Source organism: Protopterus annectens, chromosome 2.part1, assembly GCF_019279795.1.
Source record: "Protopterus annectens isolate FY-2018-M chromosome 2.part1, PAN1.0, whole genome shotgun sequence".
Classification (NCBI taxonomy): domain Eukaryota; kingdom Metazoa; phylum Chordata; order Ceratodontiformes; family Protopteridae; genus Protopterus; species Protopterus annectens.
The window spans coordinates 1790915081-1790933679 of record NC_056729.1 but is presented as its reverse complement, the minus strand read 5'-3'; the positions used below and the strand labels follow the sequence as shown (position 1 = coordinate 1790933679).

At 38.1% G+C, this 18599-nt stretch overlaps 1 protein-coding gene across 2 annotated transcripts in view; it reads left to right on the top strand.

Moving 5' to 3' along the window:
• The window catches only part of MTOR (mechanistic target of rapamycin kinase), a 4577509-nt gene that overhangs the window by 1819258 nt on the left and 2739652 nt on the right, over positions 1 to 18599 (top strand). For both annotated transcript variants that reach the window (XM_044063218.1, XM_044063219.1), the window contains exon 28: positions 10074 to 10219. In XM_044063218.1, coding sequence (XP_043919153.1) covers positions 10074 to 10219 — 146 coding nt within the window. The remainder of the gene's footprint in view (positions 1 to 10073; positions 10220 to 18599) is intronic.

Genomic DNA, 18599 nt, shown 5'->3' with positions numbered 1-18599 from the left:
CCTTCAGAACACAGAAAATGAAAGTGTAAAAGGCGACAACTATGCCCCTCTCAAGAATTTCTCACTACGGACACTGACCTTGATGAAGTGGGTGTGTCTCTTACCAGGATCCTGATGTGGGGTAATCTGTTTCACAAAAAACAGGCAAGGTACTTGTTCTTCACAGGAACTGTCCGCATTGGAGTAATGGTCCTCCTGTGAACCCTCTCATTGCAGCCATCTCAAGAAAGACCTAGCTGAAGAGAATTCCATGGTCCATCTACCAAACAGGGAGTCTAGAGCGATGACTCTCTGTGGGAAGCTTGTATATGCTGAAGGAATATTTTCCTCTAGAGCATTGAACTATTAAACGGCAGAGAAGATGTCCGTGGAGTGTCAGCCTGCTACCATGTTGTCAGTTATGTGTGAGCCAGATTTCCAGTGTAACAAATGGAATATCGAGAGCAGGAGGTACAGGTTTTGCAATATGCTGCCGTACTTGACTGTGTGATTTCGCAGAGCACTTTAAAATGTCCTTTTTTAATGCCCCTTATGACGGGTCATCCCATTTCAGACACAATGTAAAATATACCACGTCTTAAGGGAGAGCAAGAGAGCAAAACTTTGTCTGCTGTGGGAGTTAGGTTTTTGAGTGTTAGAGAAATTTTTTCAAGGAGTCAGAGCTGGGAGGGAAACATCTCCAGTTCAAGAAGTCCCAGAATTTTGCCTTGATTCTTCTTTTGATAGAGACCCCCTCCCCCAAGGCAGAGGGGAACTCCACTGGATGGCTCTTTAGAGGCAGAGGGGGTCCGCAAAATCAAGAGTTTAGTGATTCATTTACTGATAAATCCTTTCAGCATTTCTAAAACTGCCTACCTGCTCACTTCAGGAGGTGTACTGGGGAGCTTATCTATTCACCTGGAAATATGAATGGCCATCACTCAGGATTCTTGGGTGAAGAGAATAATATCCAGCAGCTGCATAATTTATTTTAAACAAAACTGAGACTTTCATGCATGACCCTTCCAGATGTTTCAGCCCAGCAAAGAAAGGCATTGCTCAAAACGTTTCCAGCTGCTATAAAAAGAGCCATCTATGATGTCCAACCAGATCATAAAGGATCCAGGGTTTTTCAAGATTCTTTTTTTAGGGGACATGGACCTTAGCAGTCTAAATATATTTGCAAAGAAGGTAAAGTTCCTAATTGTCACAGAGAAATGCATTCTTCTTTTTTGGGGGAAGAATGAATGGATGTGTACTGTACACCTTTGGGATGTCTGTTATATGAAGATTGCACAGCAGTCCAGATGGTGCTTTCACTTCCAGCTTGGCAGCCCATCACTGTTAGTGAACGGCTGTGCCATTTGGTCTCACCACAATCCCTGGGTGTTCACCAAATGTAGTGCAGTTCTGGCAGCATCTTTTCAGCTGCAGGAGTTCCAGATGTTACCATACTTAGATGACTGGCTCCTCACTGCAGAAACAAAATAACATTTAATCCAAGCAAGAGATTTTTTGCTTCAATTGTGTCAATCCTTGTGATTTTCTAGGAATTATGAAAAACTTAAAACCCAGTCAGTGGATTTCATGGGGTGCCATCTAGACACTGTCACAGATTGTGAAACTGCCACTGTCAAGATTGACTTCTTTCACTTGCAAACAAACAGTGTTGTCAGTATTCCAAATTCACTAGGATCTCTTATTCTGTGTTTAATAGCCTTCATAGCAGCTTAGATATTGCTTATCCTTCATGCAGGATGCTTCACAAGAGTTTTGCTGTAGACTCTTTGGTCCAGTGATCCCTGCTAATACATCCTCTTCACCATCCAGTCAGGCTATCCTACCTCTGTCAGCACCATATCTGTTGGAGGATAACATCTCATCTAGTATGGAAAGGTCATCTGTTTATCCTTCCTTTTTTCTAGGCCACAGTGAAGGCAGACACATTCAGGTGGGTTGCAGGGGGGGGGGGTGTACTTTCAAGGAACGTGGAGATTCCTGCCTTCACATCAGCATTCTGGAGACCAGGGTAGTCCTCCAGGCATTACTGACTGTTGAGAACTTTCTTTCCCAGGATGTGATTTCCATCCAGACGTTCAGACAACACTTCTATGCTCTTATACATCAAAAAACAGGGTGATCCTGTTCTTATCTGCTATGTGGAAAGGTCATGAATGGGTAATATTTTCAGAATGCTTTCTCACAGCAATGCGCACACCAAACTGAACCAGTATTCTAATGACAAGTTGAGCAGATGCATTTTAATGTATCTTGTATGTTCCTTCATTCATACAGTGGCAATGGAAATTTTCAACTACTGGGGCGAGCTTTGTTGCGACTTTTTTGCATCTACAAATAATTCAAACAGCAGCTGCTATTTTGCCCTCATCCCTCAACATGTTACCATGGAGATGATGTGGTCCGCATTTGGCCACCTGGTCTCCATTATGCTTACCCAGCAGCTCCTATGGTAACCATTGTTCTTGCAGAAAGCTTCCAAGTGCATGGCAACAGTAATTCTCATTATTCCTTTCTGCCCCAACAAGCTTGGTTCCCATACCTGTGGCCTCATCCTTTATGACCTCCATAGGCATAGGTCTTGAATTCCCATCTGTTTCATCTGCCTGGCAAGCCACACCCACACATGAAGTCCCTCAACTTAATCCCATGGTTTTTCCAATTCCAGTGACGTCCAAGGACTCCTCACTGCCATTTAGAGATGTATATATTTGAATGTTGCACAGAAAGCTTCCACACAAAAATTCTGTAAAAGCAAATGGAAGAGGTTCTCCAGTTCAGCACCGGAGAATGGGTCTTGATCATTTTTTTGCACTTCTTCCTTCTATCCTGGATGCCTTTGCAGGTCTTGTTAGTTATCGTGCTAGCTATTCTGTCATTAAGGTCCAGTTAGCAACTGTTAAAAAAAAAAAAAAAATGAATAAAGGTTCCACAGACTACCAGGCTAAAAAGCATAAACTCTTTATTGTAAAAACAAACGTTAGCGCTTTCAGGATGTATCCTTCTTCAGATGTATAACAAAATGAAAATAGTGCATACATTTATATATCAAGGTAGCCAGTCAACATAAAAATACAATAAAACAGTTAACCATTTAAATAATTGGTCTATGCCTACTAAGAATGGACTTTAAAGGCACAACACCATTAAGTCCTGGATACTTGCCTGCTCCTAATTCTATTGTCCACCTATTTTCACAGTAGTCAGTGTAATTCATCACATCACCTTTCCTGGAACAACTTTTTACTTGTTGCAAAGCCTGGAAATAAAAGTAATGTCCATTGCACTTACCTATATGCAAAAAAAGTGCATTGCGTTTGTCTTGTAGGCGAATCACAGAAAGAAGTCTTAAAATTCTATCTTTAAATTTACAATTCCTGTTGCCTACATAGAATGATGAACAGCATGCACACTTTACTATATATATATATATATATATATATATATATATATATATATATATATATATATATATACTATAGTCTTCGAAACACATGTGACCAATACCTTAGGACTATAAACCTCCTGAGTCACAGGGTATATAAAATTAATATCTCTACTAATATGTCTACAGGCTTTTCAATTCTGGTAGGGGTAAGTACTTACTCTGCCAACAGAGCTTGGAGTCATATTAGACCTATCACAAAGAATCTGCTTTAAATTTTTATTCCTTCTAAAAGCACAGCTAGGGTAATCACCCACCAGATCCTTCAGGGAATCATCTGATTGTAAAATTTTCCAATTTCCTTGGGTAATATTTTGTACCCATCTAATATCACTACTATAGGTAACATATAGATCAATCCTACTTTTATTACCTTTTCTGTTGCTGCGCTTATACCTGGATACCCTAATAGTATTCTGACTAATGGAGTGTAACCTGTTCACTACCCCTGTAGAGGAGTAACAAGGTGCTGTTGTTGTCTGTCTAGAGCACCTCACTGTTTGTATTACATTATCCCCCTCAATATGGTTATAACCTATGGAGACCAGTCTAGTGGTAAGGTCATCCATCTCACTAGAAAAAACTGATCATCTATGCATAACCTAGATAGCTGTAGGGCCTGTCCCTTCACAATATTTTGAAAGACAAAGCCAGAGTGCATGCTGTCCTAAGCCAATATAACATTTTTCCAACAATCTTTTCTAAAAGCTTTAGTATTGTATGTCCCATCAGTATTACATTCTATCCTAACATCCAAAAAATCAATCTCTCCAAAAGAGTGCTGCACAGAAAACCTCAAAAAGTTAGTGGTATGCTCTAAATTCAATTAACTCCATCAATGCATCAGTGGTGCCAGCCCATAGCAAAAACACATCATCTACAAAACGTGTAAAAAATAAGTTGTTTCTATTCATGTTCGGTATTGAAAAGAAAATCTTCTTCCCATTGTGCGAGAACCAAATTGGCATATGAATTGGCCCATGGCAACCCCCCATTTCTGCCAAAAATGTTGTTCACCAAAAAGAAAGATATTGTTCTCAAGCACAATTTCCAATAAACACAAAATCTGCAATACTGTCTTCTTATCAAAATAACTATTGATGTTCAAAAACCTTTTTATTGCTGTGAGTCCATACCCATTCAGTATGACAGTAAATAAATTCTTAACATCCAAAGTAACCAACAAAACTGGATCTCTAAAGACATTACTACTAATAAAATCATACAATAATGTCAAAAAATGTGCACTGTCTCTTAAAATTCTAGATACATTGGGAATTATAGTTTTTAACTTTGATTCTGTCCACATTGAACAGTATTCAGTGACCCATCCTCTGCCCAAAACAATAGGCCTAAGAGAGGTGGGTTACTTAAACATTTATGTATTTTAGGTAGAGTTTTGAAAATCAGTGTCACTGGACAATCAGCAACAAATTTGAAAATGTCTTCAGAGAGTATACCTGAAGCTTTCAATTCATTTAAAACCTCCCTAACATGTACAATCACCCTGGATACTTCAACATTGCTTATTAAAACATGTCGCATCCGACTTAAGCATAGATTTAATTTTACAATTATAAGAGCTAATGTCCATCAGCACTATTGCCCCTCCCTTATCTGCTGGTCATATAATCAAATTCTTATTGTCCTGCAAGGCTTTTAAGGCCAATTGTTCTTCATATGTAAAATTATAAAAACATTTGTTCTTACTATACAATTCCTTACTACATAGCTGGTCTTCACAAGTTTAATAAAAGTCTCAATCATGGAGTCCATTGGTGGCACATACAAATTGGGTTTTCTCACATTCCCAGTATTAAAATTATCTCCTTCATGTGCTCCAAATAACTTTTTTAATTGTAAATTTCTACCAAACTGTTTTTGTTCTATAACTTAATTAGTATATATGTGTTTGGTTGCTGGCACAAAGTTCAACCCCCTACGCAAAATACGTAGTTGTAAATTTGATAACACAGCACTAGAAAGGTTAAAAAGCAGATGATCTGTACCTGCAGTCAGACCGATGTTTTTCTGCGTTTCCGTTCTCTGCTGCCTGACCTGCGTATTGGACTCACTAGCAGCAATTCTACTTTCTTCTCCTTCTTTTTCCTCAAAGGAACAAGTAATGGGTAAAAAAACAGCTGTGATATAATGTCTTGGGTCTTGCATTCTCGTTGCACTTTTCCTTGCTTTTCTCCTTTTCCCTCTGCGAATGCACTATTGAAGACAGGTGTGACGTCAGCATCCCAGCTGGCTCCGAAGAGCCTGACATTGATTGGTCAGAGGAAACAGCTCAATTGGCTCATTCAGCCAATCCTGTTCCTTCCACTACAACAGCGGTAGAGACTGCACTTTGTTGCTTTTTAACCAAAGAAGCCTTAGGCCACACAAAAATGTTGCCTTTACTAAAATCATGATAATCTCTATTCAGTTTTTTTAGTCGTAACTTGTTGAAGTTTGGTGTCATAAGAACTAATTGCACAATAGTGTATCCAGTCTAAGTAAATAATCTTCACTAGGAAACTTCCTTTCAATCTCACGTTGCTATTGTTCCATGGATTTAGCCAGTCTCTGTTCCTCGGGTAGAAAAAAGTCTATAAGTAGTTGCATATACTTGGAGCTGGTTTCAAGGTTGATCTCAGGATGACGTTTGCCATATGTGGGCATACAGAGAACCCTCATACCTCATGGAACAGTATGAAAATGTAGACAGGCTTCCAAATGCAAACACTGCCATTGCAGACATTTTAATTGGTACAGTTCATTTTCCAGTGTCTTAAACATTTCAGAAAAACACTCACTGTTGTCTATCGGCATAGAGTCAGCCGTACTGATATTACCTTTTGAAAAGGCAACATTCAAAAGAGGGTTGTTCTCCACAAAAGCCAGCTTCCTCATCCATTCAGGAAAAGATCTAGCTACAGGTGTACTGGATTATAATCAAGGTTAACCGAATCTTCATAAAAATTAGCCACGTGTACCTTCAAGCGCTTGTTTTTACAATAAAGAGTTTATGTTGTTTAACCTGGTGGTCTGTGGAACCTTTGTTTTTTTTTTTTTTTGCTATGTTTTTGGAGCTACAGACCTTTGGTTTCTCTTCACCTTGGCTCTTCCAGTTTGCAGTTAACAACTATTTCCAATTTTCACATGGGATCAAATGCTTTTACCTGTAGCATCTCTGAAATTTGCTAAACGTTTTCCTAATGAGTAACATTTCTGCTGAGGCCCCCTATCAAAGATCTGACTCCTCCCTGAGATATTACTTTGATGTTGCAAGTTCTCATTGAGACTCCCTTTAAAACCTGACTTTTCCATCAATTTGCCATTACTTTCTTGGAAAACCTCATTTCTGATGGCTGTTACTTCGGCCAAATTTATGAACTACAAGCCTTGTTCTGCGAACACCTTTATCTGTGGTTTCATAAAGACAGAGTTTCAAACACAGTCCAACCTTTGTACCTAAGTTATCTGTGAAGTCAGCATTGACCAAGTTATACATTTGCCTGTCTTTTTTCCTAATTATTTTAACAAAGGGGAATGTATTTTACATACCATAGCTATACATTGTCAGTTCTGATTTTACTTGCATGGAACTGTTTTGAAAAGATGACCAGTAGTTTGTATCCTTTTCTAAGGCCAGATTGGGATTGAAGGTTTCCAGTCACCTTAACTAGATTGCTTTCTGATTGCATTTCCTTTGTTTGTAATTTAAAGGGACTTTTCCCATTCAACAAAACCAAGCGTGCATTGTACTAGATCTGTTTCCACACCTACTGCCTTTTTCAAAAATTCATCTTTGGATGACATCTCTGCTGTAACAACTTGGTCTACCATACATTCTTTTGCCCAAGATGGGTCTCATTTCCGAATATAGAACTGCATTTGGTTCCACCATGCTCAGTGATATCCTGTCATGATGCTATCTGGAAATATTGGTAGATGGAGACACTGGCCAAACTGCTGAGTCAGCATAGGATACAAAAAGTATGTACTTAACATAATGCTAAATTCTTGTTGTGCTTCTCCAGCCATCTCTACATACCACCCTCTTTCCCAACTTCCAGATTGTCATAATATCATTTAGCTTTCATCTTTTGAGGGACTAAACCTGAAGTCTTCACTTTGTCTACAAATTATTACTTGGGGCTCCTTTTCCAGGGGTTTTTATGGCAGACTCCATATAAGGAAATGCTGCTATTATAGGCATTACAGTAGAGAGGAGCTGGAGAAACTCTGAAGATATTACCAGCTCAGGTCCTATTTTAAGTGGCTAAACCCAACTGTCGAGATAACCAGAGAAGGAAAACAAGGATCTAGCATTAAAGTAAGTATTTAGCTCTTCTTTTTACATCGGGGACAGTTTTTAAATATTACTTGAATTACCTTAGAAAGTGAGTAAACAACATGTTCTGCATCATTGTGCATTTTCTGAAGAATAAGAGGTTGATGGTTTGCAACAGGAGTAGTTTTAAATATTAATCAAATTTACTGGTATAGTTAGTAGAACAACAGGTTTTGCATCAGTGTACATATTTTGAAGAATAAGAATGTGTTTTATTGTTAAGCATTCTCATTCATAATTAAGTAGGAGTGGTCATGATTTCTGAATTCTTTAGACTGATGCGCTGTTTTGAAAGGTTGTGCAAATATCTGGTTAAACAGTCTGCTACTACCGTCTGTCAGTCACTGAAACCACACCTAATCATTCGCAAAATCCACGGGTTAGTGGTACTTTGAGAAATAACCTTTGTTGCATTCAGTTTTTTAAATTTTAAAATATGTTGATGTGGTTTTGATAGACTGAATTTTTGATGTAGTGTCTTAACCATATTTGATTCACATATATATTGTTTTAATGTAGACATTTCTCCTGACCTTTAGCATTTGATTGATTGAACATCATCTCTTTTGTAAACTGCTTTGTGGTAAAGCGTTTCAGTGAATTCATTTGAAGAGTTCATTTTAGGGCTCCTGCTGACTGAGAAGCCTTGAAGGTCCCCATGTTACATAGTAGATATTCATGTAACTCATTTTGTATGAAACACCGCCATATTATTGATTCCTTCTGTATTATGCAGTACTACTTAGAATTATGGGATATGTTGTTTTTTTCCAGTTTCCCTTTTGTTTGCTGTTGGCTATGTTATTGCATTCTACAACTTTGTTCCATTACATTGTACCATTCTCATTGCATGCTGTCAGGTAAAACAGTAGGAAGCAAACTTGTGGCCAAGAATGTTTTTTTCCAAGTGAATAAATAAAACCGCATGAGATATTAATTTATATTCAATGCTTAATTTCTTCATGACTTGTTCTTTATGCCATTAAGCTTGTTTTGACCACGTTGTAGCTGTCCTATGTGAATTTGTTTCATTCAGCAGAATGTACTTTCTTCATTAAGTGCTGCAAGAATGTGGTAATGTGTTGCAGGGGAACTCCTACAGCTCTCTTAATTTCTGTACTGCTGTCACCTTTGGTAGGTTACCAATAATATGGTATTTCTATTTGTGACTATATACCATCACCCATTTCAGAGAGACACGCACACAGACACGGTGAGAAACTGTTTGGGGTCTCCTTCAGCAACCATTAATGTTTGTGTACTTGCAAACTTTACATTCCTTGCTTTATTCATGTCAGGTTTACATATTTTGTTTGCAGTGCTATTGCTGAATTTCATAGACAACATATGACAGCTTTAGAAGTAACCTCATAGTTAATTTTGCTGTTGATATCAGGGAGTTATATTTAAAATCATGTCCCTTCACCCTGTTTTCCTTTTATTTAAAATCATGTGGGCAGGAGAGTAGCCAAAAAAAGCATAATAGTAATATGGTAGTTTATTTCAAGTGTTTCTTTCAGATCCCGTCGCAGCAGTGGAGACAGCATCTTTCCTTATGATTTTTATGGCTCTGAGTGATTCTGAGAGTCATCTCACAGAGGAAAAGAGTGACAAATCCAAGGTTTACTAGTTGTCGCTGGCAGTAAACCATGTTTTACCAAATTATGTGTTCTAGATGTGTAGAACATTGACAAAGTCATAAAGCTTGATGTATCAAGAGTCTGGTCAATTCAGTATTGTCTCCTGATGTTTGGAAAAAAGAATAAACAAGAGAGGCCAGCCTTTATTAAGATGGTGCCAAAATGTCAAATACGTGTCAGTCCATCAACAGCACTTCTATTGAGTACTGTATGATTTAAAAAAAAAAAAAAAAAGTGAGGGAAAACAGTTTTGCTGAACTTTGGTAAGACCCCCTTGTGGGGGCACCCCCCCCAAAAAAAAATTAAAAATACCTGCTCTGATATCACACAACAGGGGAGAAAAAAATTAATTTGATCTTACAACACTTGGTGAAAAAACAAGAACCCCAAATTGCACTGAGATACCTTGGACGATTTGTCTGGGACTGTATGGGTTATTGAGGGTCAGAAGAGTGATGTACTTCATGATGCTTGACAGATGTCTGTATTTATGATGAGCAAGTGTGTAACAGTAAGGATCATGTAAAAGTCTTGTCTTTTAAGTTAAGGTGTCTGGTAGATAGTTTTAAGAATGACTGCTTTGTAAAGTCTTCTGAGTTGTTTTTGTGCTTTTACGATAAGGTGGTCATTAATGGTATTCATTTTACAGGGCCCCCTTCCACTTAGGGATGATAATGGCATTGTACTTCTAGGAGAAAGGGCAGCCAAGTGCCGTGCATATGCTAAAGCTTTGCATTATAAGGAACTAGAATTTCAGAAAGGCCCCACACCCACTATTTTGGAGTCTTTAATCAGGTAAGATAAAAATATTTTTCCAGATTAATTTTTTATGCAGATAATGCTCATTATATTAATGTTTATGCTTACATAGTTCCTCAGCACCAGATATTTTAATGCTTGGATTTGGTCCTGCTTATGTATAGGGTTGCACTAGCAATGATCTTCGATTTAACAGACTGCTATGGTGTTATTTCTAAAGCATAATATGGCATGCGAGTTAAAACTGATAGCTGCGTCTTTGTGTTTGGCAATGGATTTTTTTTTTTCTTGTGGTATGACTATGAGTCATAAGGTGTAAACTGTTATTACATCCCTGTAAAACCATTGTGCACTGTTTCTCAAAAGCATTTCCTTGAAAATTCACACTGGATAACATTTTTTTTAAGTATCATATAACAATAATTTCAGCTCTTTGGTCATTGACATAATTTAATTTAAGTAAAGAGTTTAGCTTTAGCCTTTGACTTTATGTGAACCTTTTTTTCTAAACAATCTGTTATTCAGATTTAGTCAGAATTTCCTTGCTAACCTGATTCACGTTTTGAAAGTGCAATGACCAAATTGTTTTCAGTTACATGTGAAATCATTGTCTTGGTCATAACGTACCAAGAGGAATAGACTGCAATAACGAAAAGATAGATTCAGTAATGTAGAAGAAACTCATTCAACCATACTTACAGATTTCACCCTTGAGTGTTTCTTATAAAAGACCAGCAAACTCTTAAGTGTGCCTGTCCAAATTTCATCTTCTGCTTGTCTGGGAATATGTAGTGCACTCTTAGTAGTTCTTTTTTTTCAACACCTTTATTGAATTATCATTTGTGACACAGGCAAATTTACATTTATATAATAGTAATCAAACTATTTTAACAAATTCACATGTACAAACATTATACTTGACATATATTGCTATATATCATATAACCTAAGCAGCATTACATAAATTATTCAATTTCTACCCTTTTTTACAACAAGAAACATCTTAATTAAACCATCACTTAGGACAAAGGTAAACATATATTTATATAAATGGAAACAAACCACACTGACACTGTCCTAGTTGCAAGCTTTTCATCGCAAACCATATTGACATGCTCCTTGTTGCAAATATTGTACATCACTTATAATGTACCCAATAATTTTCAGTCAAACATGACATTGTTCATTTAAGTCCTGCCTACTTTTAAACCTCATTCCTCCCCTGTATGTATTGTTCCCACAGTTCCCATTTTTTTCCTATGTAGTTTGCTCCTTCCCTTTTCTAAAGATCTCACTTCTATTTGTTTTATCTCCGTTACAATATTCGCTACTTCTAGTAAAGTTGACTTAGATTTTCATTTCCATTCTGTGAAATAGCTCAGAAAATTCATCTCCCTCATCACACCAGTCTGCCCATACAGTATCTCCAACAGTGCATTCTGCAGGGAATCCTTACAGTCTGCCCACTCACCACACTTCCAGAAAATACGTTCCCAATTACCTCTTTCTTCCCAGTCACACCTCCAACATTTGCTGTCTACCTTAGGAAAAATCCTCTGGAGTCTACTTGGGATATAAAAATATCTATGTAAACATTTCCAAGCAAAAATCCTAAATCATCTAGATTTTGTTGCATATTTGGGAGACATACATATATCTTCCCATTGTTTCTTTGAGAATTGCTTATCCAGTCTCTCTTCCCAAGCCTTTCTAACCTCCTGTGATTGATTCTTATAGTTATCATGCAATATTTTATATGCTCCACTAATTATTCCTTTTTTAATGGCAGCTTCTGTTCTAGATTAAGCTAAATGTTCTACCAGTGCTGGTCTTTTGTTTAGGGACCCACCTATTTCTTTCTCTTTGCCTGTACTCTGATGTCAGTCTTTGATAGGGAAGGAAATCTCTAACTTGCAGTCGAAATAAATTCTTGGCATCTTCCCATTCTATCATCTTTCTTTAGTTTTGTTCCCAATACCTTTGTTCCTTTACCAGTTTTCTCCAATAAATTCCAGCCCCCTATTGTCTATATCCCTAATTGCAGTCATCCCTATCGGCAGAATTTCCTTTCTCCATTCCCTTGTTGGCTTAGTTCTTAGGATACTTTCTGCTTCTTTATAGGTATAATATTCTGTATGTTTATTGTTATTCTACTTAAAGGCTTGCATCCAAATCCCAGTTACTTGAGCTTCGCTGCTGTTTCATCATCATCCCTTTCCACTTTGAATTATAGTTTGCTGCTTGTGCTATGTATAGGAGCCTTAACTGCATATCTCTAAAATATACCTTCAGATCAGGTAATATCAATACACCTTGTTCTACTAGAAGAATCAGCTTATCCCACTTGACTCTTGCTGACTTCCCCTCCAAGATAAAGTCCTTCAACTCTTTATTAATTGCTTTCCACAACTTCTCCTCTGGTTGATAAAAATATGCCTGACCTGTGTATAAGACTAATGGGACTAAAACATTTTAACTGCTTGCATCGTGTATCTTGTTATCCATATCCATTTAACAAAGCTTCCATTTTCTCAGTTTTTTTGTTATCTTTTGTTTAGTCTCTTCCCACATATTCTCAGTTGCCACACCAGAATCATTTTTAATCCGTACTTTTAAATACTTAATTTTATCATGGCTTATAAATATGGATATTGCTGAACCAATTGATATGTGGGTACATAATTTACCACTATTGCCTTTGTTTTAGCTTCATTAATTTTGTATCCCAAGAAGATTTGAAACTGTCTCAAAATGTTCCACAACATTGCAGTGTCCCTTTCTGGTTTTGTCAGGTATAAAATTGTATCATCTGCAGATAAAGCCAGCTTTTCTTAACTACCATACCAATTAAATCCTTGAATTTTTGAGTTCCTTATTTTCCTTGTTAGTGGTTCTAAATATAATGCAAATAACAACGGGGGAAAGAGGACACTCCTGCCTGGTTCCTCTGTGCAAGCAGAAGTTATCAGAGAGGACCCCACCCACTTTAATTTTCACGTCTGATTCCCTCATATACACTCCTAATCAACCTTATTTTTTTTTTCAGGCATTCCAAATGCTTCCATTGCCCTGTTCATAAAATCTAAGCTTACTATGTCAAATGCTTTCTCTGCATCAAGACCCCACAATAACAATGGTATTTTCTTAAATTCTGCTTCCTTATGGATCATCAGTGTTCTGTTAATGTTGTCAAATGATTGCTTCCACTCCACAAAACCACACTGATTCCTATCTATCAAATTTGGCATTACTTTTGCCATTCTTTTAGCCATTATAGAGATGAACACTTTATAATCATGGTTTAATATTGAAATGGGCCTGTATGAAGCTGGATCTGATAGATATTTACCCTCCATTACAGTATTACAGTACCACTGATTTCTTCTAGGATTTTGGTACTTCTCCTCCTTTTAAAATACTCTTAAACAAAACCTTCCAGATCTTTGTTAGTTTTTTCCCCTGCTAGCTTCCAAACTTCCACAGGAATACCATCTATTCCTGGGGACCTTCCTGTAGATTGATTATACATCACAGTTTTTATCTCCTCTCCTCCTATCCTAACCGTTAGTAATTGAGCCTCATCTACCTCTAACCTTGGCATTTTTAGTTCTTCCATAAACATTTTCATTTGTCTTTTTTTGATTTCCCTAATTATCTAATTTATGCAGATTTTCATAGAATTTCCAAAATATTTCTAATACCTGTACAGAATTTCTTGTTACTTTCATTGTTTTAGGCTCCCTACGCTTGGCAATGGCCCTTTCTAATTTCTGCTGCTTGAGTGTTGTGCTAAATGTTTTTGTGCTCTAGTGTTATTGTCAAAAAACAGTTGCTTAACAGCAGTCTAAACTTGAGGTAGTCCCTTATTGTTTGGTTAGCATTCTGCAACTGATCCTACTCTTGTTCTGTGAGATTCCTCCTATTCTGGAGTACTTGTAATTCTTGTTACTTCTTAACCATAGCTCCTTTTTATTTATTTCCACCCTATTTTTAAACTCCACCTTAATTTGATCACACTCCCTAGCTCTATTTTCATAAGTAATTTATATCATCTCTAATCCATCCATCCTCAAACCCTTTTTCCCATTTTGCACATGGGGCTGGGGTGTCATTTTATTAGTTCCTGAAAGATTTCCACTACTCATTCCTTAAATTTCTCTCTTTTTCAACAGATAGGTAGGAAAGCGCCAGTATCTCATTTTTATTTCATTACCATGTTTTTTTTTTATTTTGGTTATTATTGGCACATGATCTGAAATAGTTATTGAGTGTGTATCAAAATGTTCAATTAAATGCACATCATCTTCTTCTTCTTGTCCTTTCGACTTTTCCCCATTAGGGGTTGCCACAGCATAACAACGGTCCACAGAAAGATTTGCAGTGGAATTTTATGGTGTAGCATTGCCAGCCTTGCACCCAAACTTCCAAAGAAGACACAAACACACCTAGGGCCAATTTTGAGTGTCCAATCCACTTGCAGCATGTTTTGGGGATGTGGGATAAAACCAGAGCACCCAGAGAAAACCCACATGACTGAAGGAAGGACATGGAGATTCCGCACAGAAGGCACCCCAGCTGAGGATCGAACAGGAGAACCTCTTGCTGTGAGGCGACAATGCTTTACCTCTGCACCACCACGTCCGCCCATGTTTCTGTGAAATGTAAATTCTGTCTAGCCTAGTCCACTTTTTATTATATTGGGGATTAGTAGGTAAATTCTGAACTCCTTTTACTGAATTGACATCTTTCATTCACTTAAGCTCCATTATAGCAGTTTTAGGTGGAATACAAGTACATGCCACTGTAGTCCTACTCCCTTGCCAGTAGCCCCTTAGCACTACAAATCTGCCATTATTATCATGCTTATCTTGTTTTTTCATGATTAGAGCTCCTCTTCCAATTAATATAAGTACTGCTCTTTTCCTTAGTCCCAGATATTCCACTGAATAACCATCCTGAAAACCTTTCTTTATCAAATTCACATTTTCACTTCTTTCCAAGTGCATGTCTTGTAACATAGCTATTTGCACTCTACATTTTTTTAATATAGTTCACTATTCTTTCTTTTTTGTATTTATCTGTGAGACCGTTGACATTTAAAGACATTACAGAAGGCATCACCATATTTATTATTCCCACCTTTTACGTATAATGTCTTTTTTGGTAAATGTCTAATTCTAGCTTTTGTGTTACATGCACGTTGGCAGGTTAAACTTTTATATAGTTTCTTGTCATATCCATTTGAGCCTATGTCACATCTTACAAATTATTTTGTTTTATTGATAGTCCTTAAAGAAAAAAAACAAGCACCCAATACCCTCTAAAACCTAATTTAATAAATATTAACACAAGAAACTATGTACATCTTCAAATATTGAAGTTTTACCCTCCTAATAGGAACAGATGTCCCAAACTGACCGCCAAACTCATAGACTTGAGTTAACCTAAAAGAAAGGTTATCCATGCTAAAATGCATGGTGCAGCCTCTGCTTCTACTAAGTGCTAACTGGTTTTGTCTCATCTTTATAGCTCTCCCTGCTGGAAAAAAGCCTGAATGCTTTCAGAGAACATTATCTCATAGCCAGTTTGTTTTCTTTTGATTTTTTCCCCCCAGTCAGTCACTCTCCACCAGACTACAGCCAGTTTCTCTTAATCAGATTGTCTCCCAGGAGACATGAGAACCAGTCAGTTTCTCTTTATCAGCTTGTTTCCATGTAGACATGAAGGCAGGTACAGCATTGCTACTAAGCATACATTCATTTGCTAGAAAAAAGCCTCATAATATTCCTTATTATTTTTCCTTTACTTGCTTTCTCTTAAAACATGTTACTAAATCAATCTAAGATCCTTAATCCAGTCACTCCCCCATGCAAGAATGAGAAAATGCACTTCAATTTGTCTTTTGTCATGCTGCTTTAACAAGTTTTTTTTTTTGTATTGCAGTACTGCATTTCTTAAAACTGAACAAAAATAAGGAGAGAAGGGAGAAAGAAAGGGAAAAAAATGAACAGCAGTTAAAATCCTCATTACACTTAAAAATAACCAAAAAGGCGTAACTTTGTAGCATGCAAAGAAAACCACGTTGTTGTGTCTTTTGGCTTATCCTGGTTAGGGGTTGCCACAGCGGAACTGCAGTCCGCTAATGTTTGGTAGTGGATTTTTACGTGCCGGGTTACCAGCCCTGACGCACAACCTTCAACGAAGACACGCCCATTCACGCATGCCTCCACACAGAAGACGCTCTAACTGAGAATCGAATGCGACAACGTCTTGCTGTGAGGAGACAATGCTACCGCAGCACCATACACCACAAAAATAGTTCTATTAAAAATGTTAACTTTCTCCTGTCTTCCCCAAAGCATTTTTCAAACATTAATTACATGAAGTAGGGCATATATTTTTAGAGTTCCATGCAAGCCCAACATATTCTGAAATTTTCAAGTCCAAGATTTCTGGATTTTCTTGTTCTGTCATATTTCACAAATATAATTATTGCATTGTAATCCCACATTAAGTTGCTGGTTTTATTACTGTTAATCTCCATCTCCCATATCCAGTCTCTGCTTCATTTCTAATGTATTCTCGATTCTTCTAGTCAGCTCTCATGCTCCCTTCTTTCTCTCCAACATTTTCTGTTGAAACAGTGGAAAAGGTTTCACAGGTATAAGTTGCTCTGTGGTCTTTATTATCAGAAGAAGAAGCAGCAGACTCTCCTTCTGTTTCACAGCTTACTTTTTGTTGGACAAACTTTTGTATGTCCTCTTCAGCATGTACTTCATCAAGAAATGATTTTGTCCCTCCAGGGAAGAATAACCTGAGGACACCTGGGTACAGCAGTTTGAATCTCACACCTGCATCTCAATATTCCTTGAATAGTTTGAATGAGTTTATTCCTTTTCTGCCTAGTGTACAATGAGTAATCATTCTCTGCAAACACTGATGTTCTTCGTGTTTCACTGTTGCAGTCATCACATTTGGGTTATCACTGCCAGGGTAGCCCTCGGCCGGCCCAAATACCAAAGACTTAGTATTTCTGCGTTGGTTGCTGTCGCTTGAAGACTGACGTCAGGTCATCAGAAGTATAAAGTAAGGCAGCTGACACCATTACATCAGTCTTTCTTGCCATGGAGCCCAAAGCAGAAGCAGTTCGCACAAGTGCCGGTCTCTGAATTGAAGTTGAAGTCTTCTAAAGCTAAGTACCCCATTGGGGATCCTTTTTTCTTGCACTAACCTGTGTTAGAAAAAGTTAATAATTGTCTCGCCTGTGGAAAGCAAATACCACACTGAGACTTCCACTCTTACTGTGGCACTTGTTTAGGCCACGACCAACGTCCCCCATTGTCGCTTTTGTGCTTTGTTCAACACCAGAACTATCTGTCGTTGGGCCCTTATTATAGCCAGATATTTTTGTTTACAGTCCTCGAATTCAGATATGGCTTTGGTAAGCCATCCGACAGCAGATCTTCCAAAAACCGTAAAGATAAAGACAGAGACAGACTGCACAGGTCCAAACCTACGGACAACACTTCCGTTAAGCTAGTCATCAGTCTTCTGACACCCAGGCGATTTTGCAACCCCTGATGCCCGTTTCAGTTGATTCACAGACCTCTACCGAGACCCTTTCGGAGTCCGGTATGCCGCAAAACTCTTCTTCGACTAAGGATCCAGCGGTCGTCTGTACCTTGGATGGGTCCGAAGCTGCTGAGCAGGCACCAGCTTCCAAGGAAGTCCTTCACACTACTAAATCTCGACACAAACTGACGTCTTTCGTGACTACCATTCTTTCAAAATTGACCGAGTTTGTTAGGCCCCCGGGTTCAAACCACACCCAAGAAAACGACGACCCACTTTCAGGTGCCTGCTACCCTGCCTCAGTCTCAAATGCTTAAAACGGCAGAAGACCTTATCATGCTGATCAGGGGAAGCCAGGCTACCCCCTCAAAAAGGAAAAGAGATCTGTCCCCTGTAGTTTTGTCTGAACAATAGTCAGATGAATCTGATGCATCTGACTATGAAGACATGCAACCCCTCTCCACTTATGAGGATTCTGATGCAGAGGACTCCATTCCTTCAGGCTCTCCCTCGGAGGATTTTTCCTTTGGGGAAACCCTGCATACCTTAAGGGAGCATTTCCAATGGGAAAGTCAGGACTACCCTCAGTCTAAAAAGAGACTTGGGGAATTCCTAGATCTTCTGCAACACAGACCCTTGGCCATCCCCCCAGTCCTGGATGTTGCGGAGGATGTTTTCCATGAATCCAGCTTGACTCCTGACTCCGTACCTCCTGCTCCCAGAAAACCAGACAGGGACTATAGAGTCCCTGACTCACACAAATATCTTTTTAAAAATCCAACAGCTGACCTTCAGGTCATTTCTCAAGGGCCAAAAGGATTTAAAGCAACCTCTGCTAAGAATC